This window comes from Helicoverpa zea, chromosome 1 (assembly GCF_022581195.2).
Source record: "Helicoverpa zea isolate HzStark_Cry1AcR chromosome 1, ilHelZeax1.1, whole genome shotgun sequence".
Classification (NCBI taxonomy): domain Eukaryota; kingdom Metazoa; phylum Arthropoda; class Insecta; order Lepidoptera; family Noctuidae; genus Helicoverpa; species Helicoverpa zea.
This window is the reverse complement of record NC_061452.1, coordinates 1,168,921-1,183,687: the sequence shown is the minus strand read 5'-3', so window position 1 is coordinate 1,183,687 and position 14,767 is coordinate 1,168,921. Positions and strand designations below refer to the sequence as shown.

The 14,767-nt window shown below is 38.9% G+C and overlaps 1 protein-coding gene across 1 annotated transcript; it reads left to right on the top strand.

Moving 5' to 3' along the window:
• The first annotated feature begins 16 nt into the window (after positions 1-16).
• Positions 17-13,884, top strand: LOC124630957 (protein lava lamp-like). Its single transcript, XM_047165013.1, has 13 exons — positions 17-308; positions 843-1,077; positions 1,738-1,899; positions 2,135-2,206; positions 2,439-2,523; positions 2,603-2,789; positions 3,136-3,260; positions 8,288-8,356; positions 10,803-10,937; positions 11,132-11,212; positions 11,308-11,388; positions 11,794-12,758; positions 12,996-13,884. Exons 1-13 carry the CDS (start codon positions 227-229, stop codon positions 13,666-13,668), a joined length of 2,952 nt encoding a protein of 983 aa, XP_047020969.1. The 5' UTR covers positions 17-226; the 3' UTR covers positions 13,669-13,884.
• The last annotated feature ends 883 nt before the right edge of the window (positions 13,885-14,767 follow it).

Here is a 14,767-nt window from a genome sequence, read left to right as displayed (position 1 = left end):
TTTTCATTTTACTGTCGAAAGAATTTTACACTGATGTAAAATTACAATAAAATATCCATGCTATTATCGGGCTAAAATTATGTGGCGTAAATATATTTTGTGTGACGATGCAACAAACGTGGGTGGACATCACAATATACCTGAGATGTTCGGTTAAACAAGTTCAAATATAGGCAAAATTAATATTGTGTTTTGTTTGTAATTTTTTAAAGTGCAAGTTATCAATATGAGTTGTTATAGTAAGGAAAAAATGGATAGAAATGACCAGAATAATCTATGCAAGAGTCACTCAGTTAGGTCGGACCGAGGTAAGAAACAGTCAAGAACCCCAAATATAACATTTTCTTCATCGGGATATTAAGTGGTTGGTGACGTAAATATTTGCGGTAACCTGCCCGCTACCTGTGGCATGATGTACTCGCAGCACTCGACCGCATTATGATAAAGTTTCAAACTTCTACTGTTTAGCATAGCATAGGATAGTAGACAACTAACTGACCTAAAGTTTGTCATTCTTTACCTGAAGTCTATTTAAAAAAAAGAACTTTGTTGCCTAGTTCTATTTTGCAATAATTCACTTATGAATGTATAAAGACTGTATTTTTAAAGAAATTTGTAAGAATCAGGATAACAATGTACTACATGTCTACATTATATTATTATTCAGTTGTTTTATACCCAACGGAAACTTGACCAGGCCCCACAATCCCTACGGACCTCGGACTGTGTCATAAATTCTATCTGTACCTATATAAAGTTTCTTTCTAATAAGAATCACACATTCCCAACAGACAACTGGGTAAACTATAGCTTATTCCTTTAAAATAAAACTATATTCGCAGAACTATACAGAATTTGTCCATCAAAATTAAGTAAGCGGGAACTGGAAGATTTGTATTTCTCTCTCCTGGAGAACAACATTGAGCTGAAGCGGACGATCAATGGCCAGCAGGACAAGATCCGAGGGCTGTCTACAAAGGTCCAGCGTATGAACGCCACGCAGAAGAACTTGCAGAATAAAGAGGTCAAGGATTGCTGTATCGGGACCAAGGCTATTATCAACGAGCAGAAGGAGTCGTTAGTATTACCTTTTTGGTAGTTAATAAGAATATAGTTAAAGGATATCAAATTCAGACTGGTAAATTGATATTTACTCTCTGAATGTGGTATAAAATTAAGATAATTTATTTGGGATTATATTAAACATTGGGAAAGCATTTATTTGTTAAAAAAAATATCAATCATAATATACTTCCATACTGCTTGTTATATTCAGTGTGTACTATAATTCTGACTTACATAAGAAGTATATTCATTTAATTCACATTTGCAAGTGGATAAGTTTAGAAATGAGTATTTATTTTATTTATCAAATTACAGAAGCCTTTCATTGTTATATAGGATATTATGTTGTAACTTGCATATTATGTGTAAATCAACGGCAATCCCTTATTTTAGAATTAATACAGCAATGTTTTCTTCATAATACTGAAGCATACAATTGCTCTTACTTTTTTTGAAGGCATTTATTTATATTGTGTTTACTACAACTGCTAAACAATGAATTATGTACAACTATTTTAGCATGTTTAAATGAAGTTTCGCAAACTAGGTGAACTACCAGGATGATTGTAATTATCCTTATAGTTATACACACATATGTCGCGTTTAAATCTCGATTGTGTACAAGTCAAATGAAATCAAGAACAGCAAGTTCCAAAAGATTTTTTTTTGCAGTATAACTGAACTGAAACGCGCAAACCAGCGCATGGCAGATCGCATACAGATGCTGAACATGCGGCTATGCTCGGCGAAGCAGTTCTTCAAGAAGCCCGCTCAACCATCCACGTCGCGATGTCTGCGCTGTGCAGCCAACGGCGGCACTTGTACGCCTAAGAAGTAAGTACATATTTTATATAGTAACTTAAGAATTTTAATCCTCATTTATAGTTTTTTTCCAAATCTCATCAAATAACTCTATTGCTAGGGTCATATGACAGAAACCAGATGTTCCTTTTGTAGTAGCTGCTTTTTCGCTAGGGTAGGAAGACATTTTGTTTTGAGTATTTTGCAGTTAATAACTATGACTCTAAAGACTTCAATGACACTAAAAGGTTTAAAAATGTGTTTGCAGACACAATTGTCTGGATAAAGCAAATGAACCGGCAGTACTCAAGGTATCAACATCCACTCAGGTTGATGAAAGGTTTGTTTTAGCTATTATCTCAGTTTACATAAGTTTTAATATTAATTTACTAATAAATTAATGTAATAAACTTCTAGATCCATAACCATGAAAGCTGCTCAAACTGAAACTAGTGAAGATGATATTAAGTAAGCTGGGCTTACTCAGTATTTGTATAAAGTAGTAGTTTAGTTTAAAGATATTAAGTGTTAAGTTATAAAATAAAAATCATTAATTTAAATAAATATTTCAGAGAAACATCTGGCCAAACATGTGACGAAAACAAATGTAGATCTCTCATGGAAGAGTTAAAACTGAAAATCGTCCATTTGCAAGATGTAAGGATGAATATTTTGCAATTATTTTAATACTTCCCATTATGCTCAAAAATATATTTTTGTTGTGTTATGTTCCCAGGAGTTATTCACCGTGCACGAGGAGTACGCGTCCCGCATCACACGACTGGAGGGCGAAGTATGCGATGTACGGCGTGAGAACACCCGCGTCACTGCACAGCGCAAGGCCAGCGAGCACGAGCTGCACAACCTGCTCCAGCGGAACACTGAGATACTGGCCACGTGTCGGAACACTCACTCCAGATGTGGTGAGTATTTACCTAGTGAAAAAAATAATGTGCTTTGACCGAATATGGTGTGAAACGCGGCTATGCTGTCATATTCACTCCACCACTCCTCCAAATGGAGTGCCGGCACAAAACTGGCATCATTTCTCTCGGATCAGTCAATCAAGTCAGTCAGCCAAGTGTCAGTGGTTCAGTTCCAGCGGAAAGTCAGCGAGTACCAGAATACCTAATCAAGTACTAAATGTGCCGTGAGCGAAAATGATGTGACGCATTCCTATGCCGTGACGTCTTTTCTCAAACTCCTTCCCTCTTCATTCATTAACTCAAATGATTTTTATCTAAAAAAAAACTTGCATCTATTTCCCAGCTGAACTGGCTGCTCAGCTGTCAATCGAGAGGAGGAAAGTAGCTGAGCTGGAGACGCAGCTGAAAGCCTCCAACATGTCGGACAAAGTTAACAAGACCATAGAGGACCATTTGACTACTAGAAACGTGAGTTATATACTTTTAATGAAGCCACAGGGAGGTTCAAGGGAAATTAAGCAGGACTTGGTGACATTGACTTATGCCATACAGGTACACCATACTGGTAAAACATATAAAAATGGGTGAAAGATGGGCGTGGGTGAATGTCTTTTATTTTGACGTTTGAGAAGTGCTGATTGAACGATGGAACGTCATCTGTCGTCCTTCGAACGTCTTATGAACAGGTCACGTGATCGTAAGACCCCATCTGTCGAGTTTATCATTTTTCCCCATCACAAAAAGTGCACAAAATAGTTCACATGAAAAAATAACAATATACTGATGTCTCATCACAGGACAGAAATGGTCTCCCAACAAATGTTCCTCTGGAAGAACCCGGAGACTTTGTACCGAAATGCGGTTGTCCACGAGCTCACAAAGATAAGGCAGCGGCTAAAGTATGATCTCTTTACAGTAGTTAGCTTTTAGCTTTGTGATATTGATAGGTAGATGAGCTTTTCAGTTTTTTGTATGTAAATCGACTTTGTATGTTCAAAATTGTAGTTAGGTAGAATTTTAGCTATATAAATAGTTCGGAGACAGGGTTATCTTGGAGATTGAGTCTGGCAGCACTGCAGCTGCGATGTGGCCGATATTTGTAACTGATTGAACCTCTTGTATGCCGGTGCGCAGATCCACACGAGACAATGGATTTTCTGTTGTTCTCTAATTAGCGACATTCAAGTGGTTAAAGGCACACGAATACTCTTAATTTACTATGTAGACCACTTAACAAATGCAGACCACACCCAATTACAATGTAAAACTTGCAGAACGCGAAATGCATTGAATGCGGGTGTCCCCCTTACGCGGGAGACTCGGAGGACTCGGATAAGGTCGGCTCCACCAAGAGTAACAGCCTGAGAGGAAAGTTGCTCACCGTCAAGGGCAGCAAATTCAACAAGCCTAGTAAAGCTAGGACCCCGCCAGTATGAGCTTTGAGCTTTTCTTATTTAATTTTATAAACGTAATATTGATAAATATGTATGTATAGTTTCTACATAACACTTACAAAGCTTTAATACTAAAAGAATTTCGTAAGGCGACAATGCAACAATTGACAACTACCTACCGATTGAAGTGTTGTTGTTACCAGAAACCACGCGAGAGATTTCTTTGCCTTTCGGAATATGTAGTACGTAAATAACCGAGCGGAAAATCCATAACAGTAGTTCCAAATAGAATCACCCATTTGTAATCAATAAATAATATCCATTTGTAAAAAATATTTAAAAAAAATCGCTCTTCTTCAAAGATCCTGAAAAACTTAATTAATTTATTTTTCATTAAAAAAATTGTAGCTAAATTGGTAGAAATATTGTTTCATGCGTTAGCTTGACAGATTGTCACGATTGTTCCAGATGAGTGAACGAAGGAATTCAGGAATTCAGGAAGGAAAGTTCACCTCTTGCGAATGTCCACCCCAACAGAATGGGGAACCGGGAATATTTTTTGCTGAAGTATGATATTTCTAACCATAGTATTGCGATATATATTTCAATAGGAGTATCTTAATAATAATTGCTATGGCTCCGTTCTATCCCAGTCTTAGCTGTCTTGGGCGCAGAAAATACTGTTCTCTACCGAAATTTTCATTAATTTAACGACGTCAGCTGATATGTTAATAATTAGTTTGTATGTTTAGTATCATAGAAAACTTAAATTCGACAATAGTGAAAATGAAATTTTCAGAACTCCAAAACCGTTAGTGTTAAGGTCTCTGTGTGCAGAGACAGAGACCTTTAAGCTCCTAAATGAATTTATTTCAGAATGCCAAAATCGTTACTTGTGGCTGTCCACCTCCAAGAGAATCGTCTACTCCGACCAAAGTATGAGCATTCCTTAATTTCTCATGAACTTGTAGATCTTCGATAATAATTCTTAAAGATTGTCCAGTAATCTCACAAAAATTGGCAAAACAGCGTCATAAATCAAAACCTATAAGTATCTATGTGCAAAATTTTGCCCTACGTTTCCTTTAAAAACTATCATACAGGATATACCCACAAATGTGCCTACTGTAGCGAACATTTTCACTTCAACCAAAATTGACCAAGTGATCATCAAAGTTCAGTTTGTCAAGTGCTTCTTAGTTTTTCACAAGAACGTTAAGACATGTTTAATTTCAGGAGAAGAAAGGCGTAGACTGCGGTTGTCCGGCTTGGAATGATGTCGATATGCTATTAACTAAGCACCACCAAGTATGATCATTTATTACACTAAGTTCACCTAGAGAAAATGATATACTTCGTAAACTTAGGAACAATTATATACTTCAGATACCAAGGGACAATTATATACTTCAAATACATAGAGACAATTATATACTTCAAATACATAGAGACAATTATATACTTCAGATACACAGGGACAATTATAAACTTCAGATACATAGAGACAATTATATACTTCAGATACATAGAGACAATTATATACTTCAAATACATAGAGACAATTATATACTTCAGATACACAGGGACAATTATAAACTTCAGATACATAGAGACAATTATATACTTCAGATACATAGGGACAATTATATACTTCAGATACATAGGGACAATTATATACTTCAGATACCTAGGGACAATTATATACTTCAGATACCTAGGGACAATTATATACTTCAAATACATAGGGATAATTATGTACTTTAGATACCTAGGGACAATTATATACTTCAGATACATAGGGACAGTTATATACTTCAAATACATAGGGACAATTATATACGTCAGATACCTAGGGACAATGATATACTTCAGATACCTAGGGACAATTATATACTTCAAATACATAGGGACAATTATGTACTTTAGATACCTAGGGACAATTATATACTTCAGATACATAGGGACAATTATATACTTCAAATACATAGAGACAATTATATACTTCAAATACATAGAGACAATTATATACTTCAGATACATAGGGACAATTATAAACTTCAGATACATAGAGACAATTATATACTACAGATACATAGGGACAATTATATACTTCAGATACATAGGGACAATTATATACTTCAAATACATAGAGACAATTATATACTTCAAATACATAGAGACAATTATATACTACAGATACATAAGGACAATTATAAACTTCAGATACATAGGGACAATTATATACTTCAGATACATAGGCACAATTATATACTTCAGATACCCAGGGACAATTGTATACTTCAAATACATAGGGACAATTATATACTTCAGATACCTTGGGACAATTATATACTTCAGATACCTAGGGACAATTATATATTTCAGATACCTAGGGACAATTATATACTTCAAATACATAGGGACAATTATGTACTTCAGATACATAGGGACAATTATATACTTCAGATACCTAGGGACAATTATATACTTCAAATACATAGGGACAATTATGTACTTTAGATACCTAGGGACAATTATATACTTCAGATACATAGGGACAATTATATACTTCAGATACCTAGGGACAATTATATACTTCAGATACATAGGGACAATTATATACTTTAAATACATAGAGACAATTATAAACTTCAGATACATAGAGACAATTATATACTTCAGATACATAGGGACAATTATATACTTCAGATACCTAGGGACAATTATATACTTCAAATACATAGGGACAATTATGTACTTCAGATACATAGGGACAATTATATACTTCAGATACCTAGGGACAATTATATACTTCAAATACATAGGGACAATTATGTACTTTAGATACCTAGGGACAATTATATACTTCAAATACATAGGGACAATTATATACTTCAGATACCTAGGGACAATTATATACTTCAGATACATAGGGACAATTATATACTTTAAATACATAGAGACAATTATATACTTCAAATACATAGAGACAATTATAAACTTCAGATACATAGAGACAATTATATACTTCAGATACATAGGGACAATTATATACTTCAGATACCTAGGGACAATTATATACTTCAAATACATAGGGACAATTATGTACTTTAGATACATAGGGACAATTATATACTTCAAATACATAGGGACAATTATATACTTCAAATACATAGAGACAATTATAAACTTCAGATACATAGAGACAATTATATACTTCAGATACATAGGGACAATTATATACTTCAGATACCTAGGGACAATTATATACTTCAAATTCATAGGGACAATTATGTACTTTAGATACCTAGGGACAATTATACACTTCAGATACATAGGGACAATTATATACTTCAAATACATAGGGACAATTATATACTTCAGATACATAGGGACAATTATATACTTCAGATACCTAGGGACAATTATATACTTCAGATACCTAGGGATAATTGGACGTAGTTATGCAGAAACGTTCCAACCCACTGTACGCGTAAATCCTTATATCTCAAATTAAACTTGAATTTGAGATATAAGCATTTACGCGTTTCAGTTGTATTCTTTTTTATTCTAACTAGTTAAGATACTAGAGGTTTTATTGTTGAATTATATTGAGTTTAGATAACCACATGCTAAATTTTAGGCTGTTCAATCACAATAACTCGATTTCGGGTGACTTGTGGGTTGGAACGTTTCTGCATAACTACGTCCAATTATATACTTCAAATACATAGGGACAATTATATACTTCAGATACATAGGGACAATTATATACTTCAGATACACAGGGACAATTATATACTTCAGATACATAGGGACAATTACATACTTCAGATACATAGGGACAATTATATACTTCAGATACCTGGGGGTAATTATATACTTCAGATACCTAGGGATATGGACAATTTTATATTTCAGATACCTACCTAGGGACAGTTTTGTTAGAGCTACTAAAATAACGTGGAAATTATCGAAAATGCTCATTCTATCCCCACCTAATAAATCATTGAAAGAATATTTGTAATGAATGAATACTGGAATGCTGCGAAAGAAAACTTCTGCTCTCGTGCTTGTCTTAAACGTTAATTTTCTTTGCAGGACGAACATTCTAGATGCGAGAAATGCTGTCATAAAGTGCAGGAATCTAGCCGGTCTTCTACCACTCAAGTATGACTTTTTAAAATTTCATTTTTTATTTCTCTCGAATGAATAATAATTGTTCCAGCATTATTTCGGAATAAAAAAGTAAGAAATATAGAACATATATGTATATAGGCTAGTTGGTTCGCCATTCATTAAAGGCTGGTCCCAATATTTTGTCTCTCTGTTAATATGCCTACTATACTTCGGCCGTTCAGAGAATGCGTTCCTGACACCTATCAGTTAGTCACGACTAGTGATGGGCACAACATAACACTGAGTTCGTTACCGTTCCTTCAAAATGAACCGCCGCATTATTTTAAGATTATTTTCGTTTTAAATTGGCGGAATCATTTGTTTTATATTTTAGTTATTTAAGTGGAAACCAAAAAAAGGTAATATTCATATAATAAAATTGTTTTATTTATTCTTTGTTACAAGTACATTGAATTGAATGTGCGAACAGAATATTAATCAGACTCCGATTTGCTTGAGGAGGTGGTGTCTTCATCATCATCTTCGCCTACATGTATAATTATATTATTATCAATAACAGAATCAATCCTGATATCTCGGTCTAACAAAAGCCGGGTAATCAAATAAAAACAGATCGAAAACACTTGAAAAACGTGGTCTATGCGCACGAAACGACAACGGACGACTGTTTTAGCGTCACAAAATGGCGGCCCATAACGCCATTTGGGGTTACCATTTTTAATCTAAGTATAAAAATGCGGTTTGGTCATAGTTTTATTTTTATTTTTCATAAAAGTTATAATTAAGTCTTATAGTCCATTATTTTCCAATTCTTAAAAAGAAAATCAAAACGTATTATTTTATATTATAACTGTATAAGAACAGATTACGATACTTGCCTGTTATTTTTAGCACAGCACTACAAAATATAAACCGCTGACATAACCTTGTAATAGCGCAGTATAGATTTAGAAAAATATTGTTTACCAAGTTATTTGACACTCAGTTTGGCACAAAATTATAACATTCATTGATTATTGATATAATAATGTTGTTTTAATGCTCCTCAATTGTTAAAACGGTAAACAACCAGCAAAAATATTTTTATCGTAACTGCAACGCCATTGCAAAGTTACGTCGTCAGTTCAATCGCGACGTGTCAGGAACGCATTCTCTGAATGGCCGAACTATAGGGATAGAATTTGACTTTGATAGAATTTTTTAATTTGACTGCCAAACCTGAGGTCCCGGGTTCGATTCCCGGTTCGGTCGACATTTGTGTAAGGAGCATGCTTGTTGGCCGTGGTCTGGATGTTATAATATGCAGTTATATCTATATCTATACTTAAAATAAATCTGTAGAGAGGTCAATTCTGAACATTGAATATATTTCCAAAATAACTATCAGGGGGTGATTAGTGATCGATACTGATGCCAAAAATGCAAACAGTAAAATTTTTGTGTCTGTCTGTCTGTATGTTCGTTATGGAAACAAAAACTACTGGACGGATTTTAACGAAACTTGGTATAATTATTCTTCATACTCCTGGGCAGGTTATAGGATTTTTCATCACGCTACGATAAACAGGAGCAGAGCAGTGAAGGGAAATGTATACAAAACGGGAAAAGTTACTCCATTTTTTAAGCTTCCGTCGCGTGTGCAGCCTTAATGGTTAAAGCTATATAGAAACCATGTATGACGGAAATGTTCTCCTTAAAATTATGTAAAATATATTCCACGACAGCATATGTCTATCTTTTATGGTTGACTCACAATAACACGTGTAACTTCCGATAGCTAAGCAGTTAAGAGCTTTCTGATTACATTTGTCTACTCTGACGTTTATAACACTCTCACTCATCACTATAGGCTAGGTACGCATAGATTTAGATAATTGGCTAGACTGGTGATTATTATTTCTTCCTCTCTTTGCACAAAGTCCAAATCTTAGGCGGACGAAGTCGCTGGCAGAAGCTAGTTTATAATATAGTTCTATTTATAAATATGTATGTAGCTATATCTACCTATGTAGTTTATCAGTTGTCGATCACACACGGTCGGTTAGCCCCATGGTAAGTTATTACCGACCGTGTGTGAAAAAGTGTCCCGACAATTATTAATTTTGTCATAAGCCTCTCACAAGTAATGTGAAATTCTTATCTTTATAGTTCGGCCATTCAGAGAATGCGTTCCTGACACGTCGCGATTGAACTGACGACGTAACTACATTCATTGATTATTGATATAATAATGTTGTTTTAATGCTCCTCAATTGTTAAAACGGTAAACAACCAGCAAAAATATTTTTATCGTAACTGCAACGCCATTGCAAAGTTACGTCGTCAGTTCAATCGCGACGTGTCAGGAACGCATTCTCTGAATGGCCGAACTATAGTAAGCAAAAATACGGGTACCTAGAATATTAGGAACAGCCGTTAGACATGAATAAGAAGGTGTATTGGTACCTTATAAGGTATATAAAGCAAATATATCCAGACAGGTACGCTCCCCGCGCAAACAGTAGAGGTCCCCCAGTCTCCCACAGTGCAGCATGAAGACCCCAAGCTAGCTAAAGCCTCCGATGACTCCGGTTATACAGACTCCAACAAAAGCCAGGACACTGATGATTTGGTAAAAAAAAAAGACTTTACAAAGTTAATTCCTGTTCTGTGTAGAGAAATAAAGGTTCTTCGTTTTTATAGTTAGTTAGTTAGTTAGTTACAGTGTCATAAAAATAATCAAAATATAATATAAATAGATATTAGATTTTTGGTCATAATAATAACTTTTCTATTAAGTTTATTAACATGTATGGTATATTACAGATGTTAAATAAAATGAACAAAGAGTTGATAGACAGAATCTTACAACTTCAGAGGCAGGTGGACGCTTTAAAAATTACAGGGGTAAGTACCTGCATGCCAGATACATATTTGTTTTATTGCCATAACTTTGATGAAAAAATGCATACTATTGTTGTATTTTTTACTGTTTGTTTTAGGCTGCTGAGCTACCAACGCCGAGACGGAGCAAGGTCACTGAGTTCACCGAAACCCCGACGAACTCACTTGCTGATTCTGCGGTAAGCCCAACCAGATATAACGACTCCGCACCAAAAGTTTTCGATCTATAGATCCTATAGACTATAGAGGATATCCTTCACTTCCCACCTTCCTTGAAGCAGGCAGTACAAACATTTTTGTAGCATCACTACTGCAGAAACTTTTGGTGGGAATGGGCCTCAGATTTCAGGATTCCGATTGCTCCGATTGAGTGAGGGCCTTTTCACGCGGGTGTGACACATGTTTCCCGTTATGTACCTTCTTCTCGTATCGTGTCTCTTATTGTAATTCGTATTTTTTTTTTGTCAATTTTTTTTTGTTTTTGTCCATGTGTCACTCGCGCGAATAAAATGTTTTTCTTTCTTTCTTCTTTCTCCGAAACTTTGAAAGATCGAAGCATTTTGAATGTAAATTATTCTTTCTAGACCATCCAAGAAGACTACAATTCGATGAAGCCTGAACGTAATGAATCGACTATGACTACTGTAAACAGAATAGGGACCGCTAAACCTTTGTTGTCTATAAGCCGGGAAAATAGTAAGTCTAGCATGGCTCTGAGCCCAGAAGGGACCGTCTCAGTCATAGATGAACAACGCAGGTCGGAAGATTTCAGGGTGAGGACGATGAAAGACTCTCAAGGCGTCATCCACATACCTGACGAACAGTTCCAATCCGATTTAATTATAATTTCTCCCACGATCGATCAACCCCGTAAGCAATATAGCTCTGAAGCCTATCAAGCCAGCGAGCCTGAAAAATACCAAGAGCCGTCAACCACTACACAAAAAGAAATGATCGATCCTGCAAAGGCAGAATCTGATGACAATCGGAAACTGCCAGTAATCGCAGAAAGTGAGCCCAGTAAGCTGGAATTGAAACCTGAAGCTCCAAATGGTGGTAAATGTTGTAGTGATGACATTCAGCAACCGTATAGAGCTGAATTAAATGATGCACCAAAAGCTATGGAACCTGAAGCTGCAAATGGTGCTCAATGCTGTAATGATGATATTCAGCAACCGTATAGAGCTGAATTAAATGAAGCGCGAAAATCTATGGAGCCTGAAACAACATTACCAAAATCGGCATTAGTGCATAAGTCCCCGCCATATCAGCACCAGGAGCCAGACGAAACACTTCCTGTCATAGAGAGCGTACCCAGCAACCCCGAGCTAGGCTTCGCTATTCCTAGATTAGAAAGTAAACAAAAAAGAGAATCAATGTCTGACACGAAAAGATTAAATGAAACTCGATCGCCTTCCAACGATATTGAGATGTTACCTGGCAAGTTAAAGCTGCCGATGACGGATGCTTTGGTAGCTAACCAGGGTCCAGCCGATAAAACCAAGGATCCCTCGAGTCCTATCAGGGAGGAATGCGAACATTGTCCTGCGTAAGTATATTCTTTATTGAGGTTACATGTTTATTTAAGATTTAGCTTGACATGTCATGAAACTACTGATTTAATATTGTGCCATTTGCGAAGCCAAAACTACTTATTTTATAGATCGGACTGTACAATAGTGTGGTTGCGTAATTTCACATGCACGAAATTTTTAATTGATCCGAATTAATCGAACAGTTAGTTAGTTCGTGTACTTAGTCCAAATATATGACTTGCACATTTCAGATGCTCATTCAACAAACAATGTGCACAACAGTCTCGCAGAAACACTATTGACAATATAGCCAATAAAAGCATAGTCGCGAAAATGCTAGCTTCGAAAGATGATCGACATAATAGCTTGCAAATACCAGGTCCCATACCGGCGGAGCCCAACAATAAGAAGAGGAGTGTTTTCCGACATTTTTCTCTTGAAAAAAAGAAGGACAAGAATGGTAAACAGAAGAAAGAGAGCTTGACCAGAGAGGAAATTAGTGATCAGCAGAAGATACTGACTGAAGAAACGAGTCACGCCACAGCAGACGGTCCGATAAATCTGCCGGATGTTCCGCTCATTCACAAGTCATCGGAGCAGCTGGAAGGCAGGCCGGACGATTATTCGCGCCGCAGGGACTCTCTTGGCACGTCACGCAAACGATTGTCACGCATACGAAGCTCGATAATTAAAACCGACTCGAAACCTACACAGGTACCAGACTCAGGGCAGAACGTATCGATAAATAATTATTTGCCTCAAACCGATCGAATGTCAAAGGCGATGTCACCGCCCTATAATCGGGAGGTGGCCACGGAAATGGAACGCAAATCGGATGAGGCTCAAACCACAGAACAAAACCAACAGGATCAAGGAAACCAGATCCCCAATGACGTTGGTAAGTTCTTAATATTTACAAAATAACAGACAGCATAAATAACTTACGACTCGTGTTTTCATTCTAAGGGCGCGTTCACACGACACGCGCACGCCCAGCGCACGCCACCCGCGTCCAACTCGCATTGAAATTTGTTAAATAAGAATTTGAGCCTTATAATGCATCAATAGATCTCAAATTGCGTTTAACGAGGTCTACACGCGCACGCCATGCACACGCCGCGCGCCCGCCTCGCGCCAACCCTGCACCCGTCCTGCCCGCGCTCTGCACCCGAGCCGCGCCCGCCTCGCGCCAACCCTGCACTCGCCCTGCCCGCGCTCTGCACCCGAGCCGCGCCCGCCTCGCGCCAACCCTGCACTCGCCCTGCCCGCGCTCTGCACCCTCCCCGCGCCCGCCTCGCGCCAACCCTGCACTCGCCCTGCCCGCGCTCTGCACCCGAGCCGCTCCCGCCTCGCGCCAACCCTGCACTCGCCCTGCCCGCGCTCTGCACCCGAGCCGCGCCCGCCTCGCGCCAACCCTGTACTCGCCCTGCCCGCGCTCTGCACCCGAGCCGCGCCCGCCTCGCGCCAACCCTGCACTCGCCCTGCCCGCGCTCTGCACCCGAGCCGCACCCGCCTCGCGCCAACCCTGCACTCGCCCTGCCCGCGCTCTGCACCCTCCCCGCGCCCGCCTCGCGCCAACCCTGCACTCGCCCTGCCCGCGCTCTGCACCCGAGCCGCTCCCGCCTCGCGCCAACCCTGCACTCGCCCTGCCCGCGCTCTGCACCCGAGCCGCTCCCGCCTCGCGCCAACCCTGCACTCGCCCTGCCCGCGCTCTGCACCCGAGCCGCTCCCGCCTCGCGCCAACCCTGCACTCGCCCTGCCCGCGCTCTGCACCCGAGCCACGCCCGCCTCGCGCCAACCCTGCACTCGCCCTGCCCGCGCTCTGCACCCGAGCCGCGCCCGCCTCGCGCCAACCCTGCACTCGCCCTGCCCGCGCTCTGCACCCGAGCCGCGCCCGCCTCGCGCCAACCCTGCACTCGCCCTGCCCGCGCTCTGCACCCGAGCCGCGCCCGCCTCGCGCCAACCCTGCACTCGCCCTGCCCGCGCTCTGGACCCGAGCCGCGCCCGCCTCGCGCCAACCCTG

Coding starts and splice junctions, on each gene's coding strand:
- LOC124630957 (XM_047165013.1), top strand. CDS start 227: ATGAGTTGTTATAGTAAGGAAAAAATGGATAGAAATGACCAGAATAAT. Junction 10,938..11,131: donor GCCAGGACACTGATGATTTG/GTAAAAAAAAAA, acceptor GGTATATTACAG/ATGTTAAATAAAATGAACAA. Junction 11,389..11,793: donor ACTCACTTGCTGATTCTGCG/GTAAGCCCAACC, acceptor TATTCTTTCTAG/ACCATCCAAGAAGACTACAA.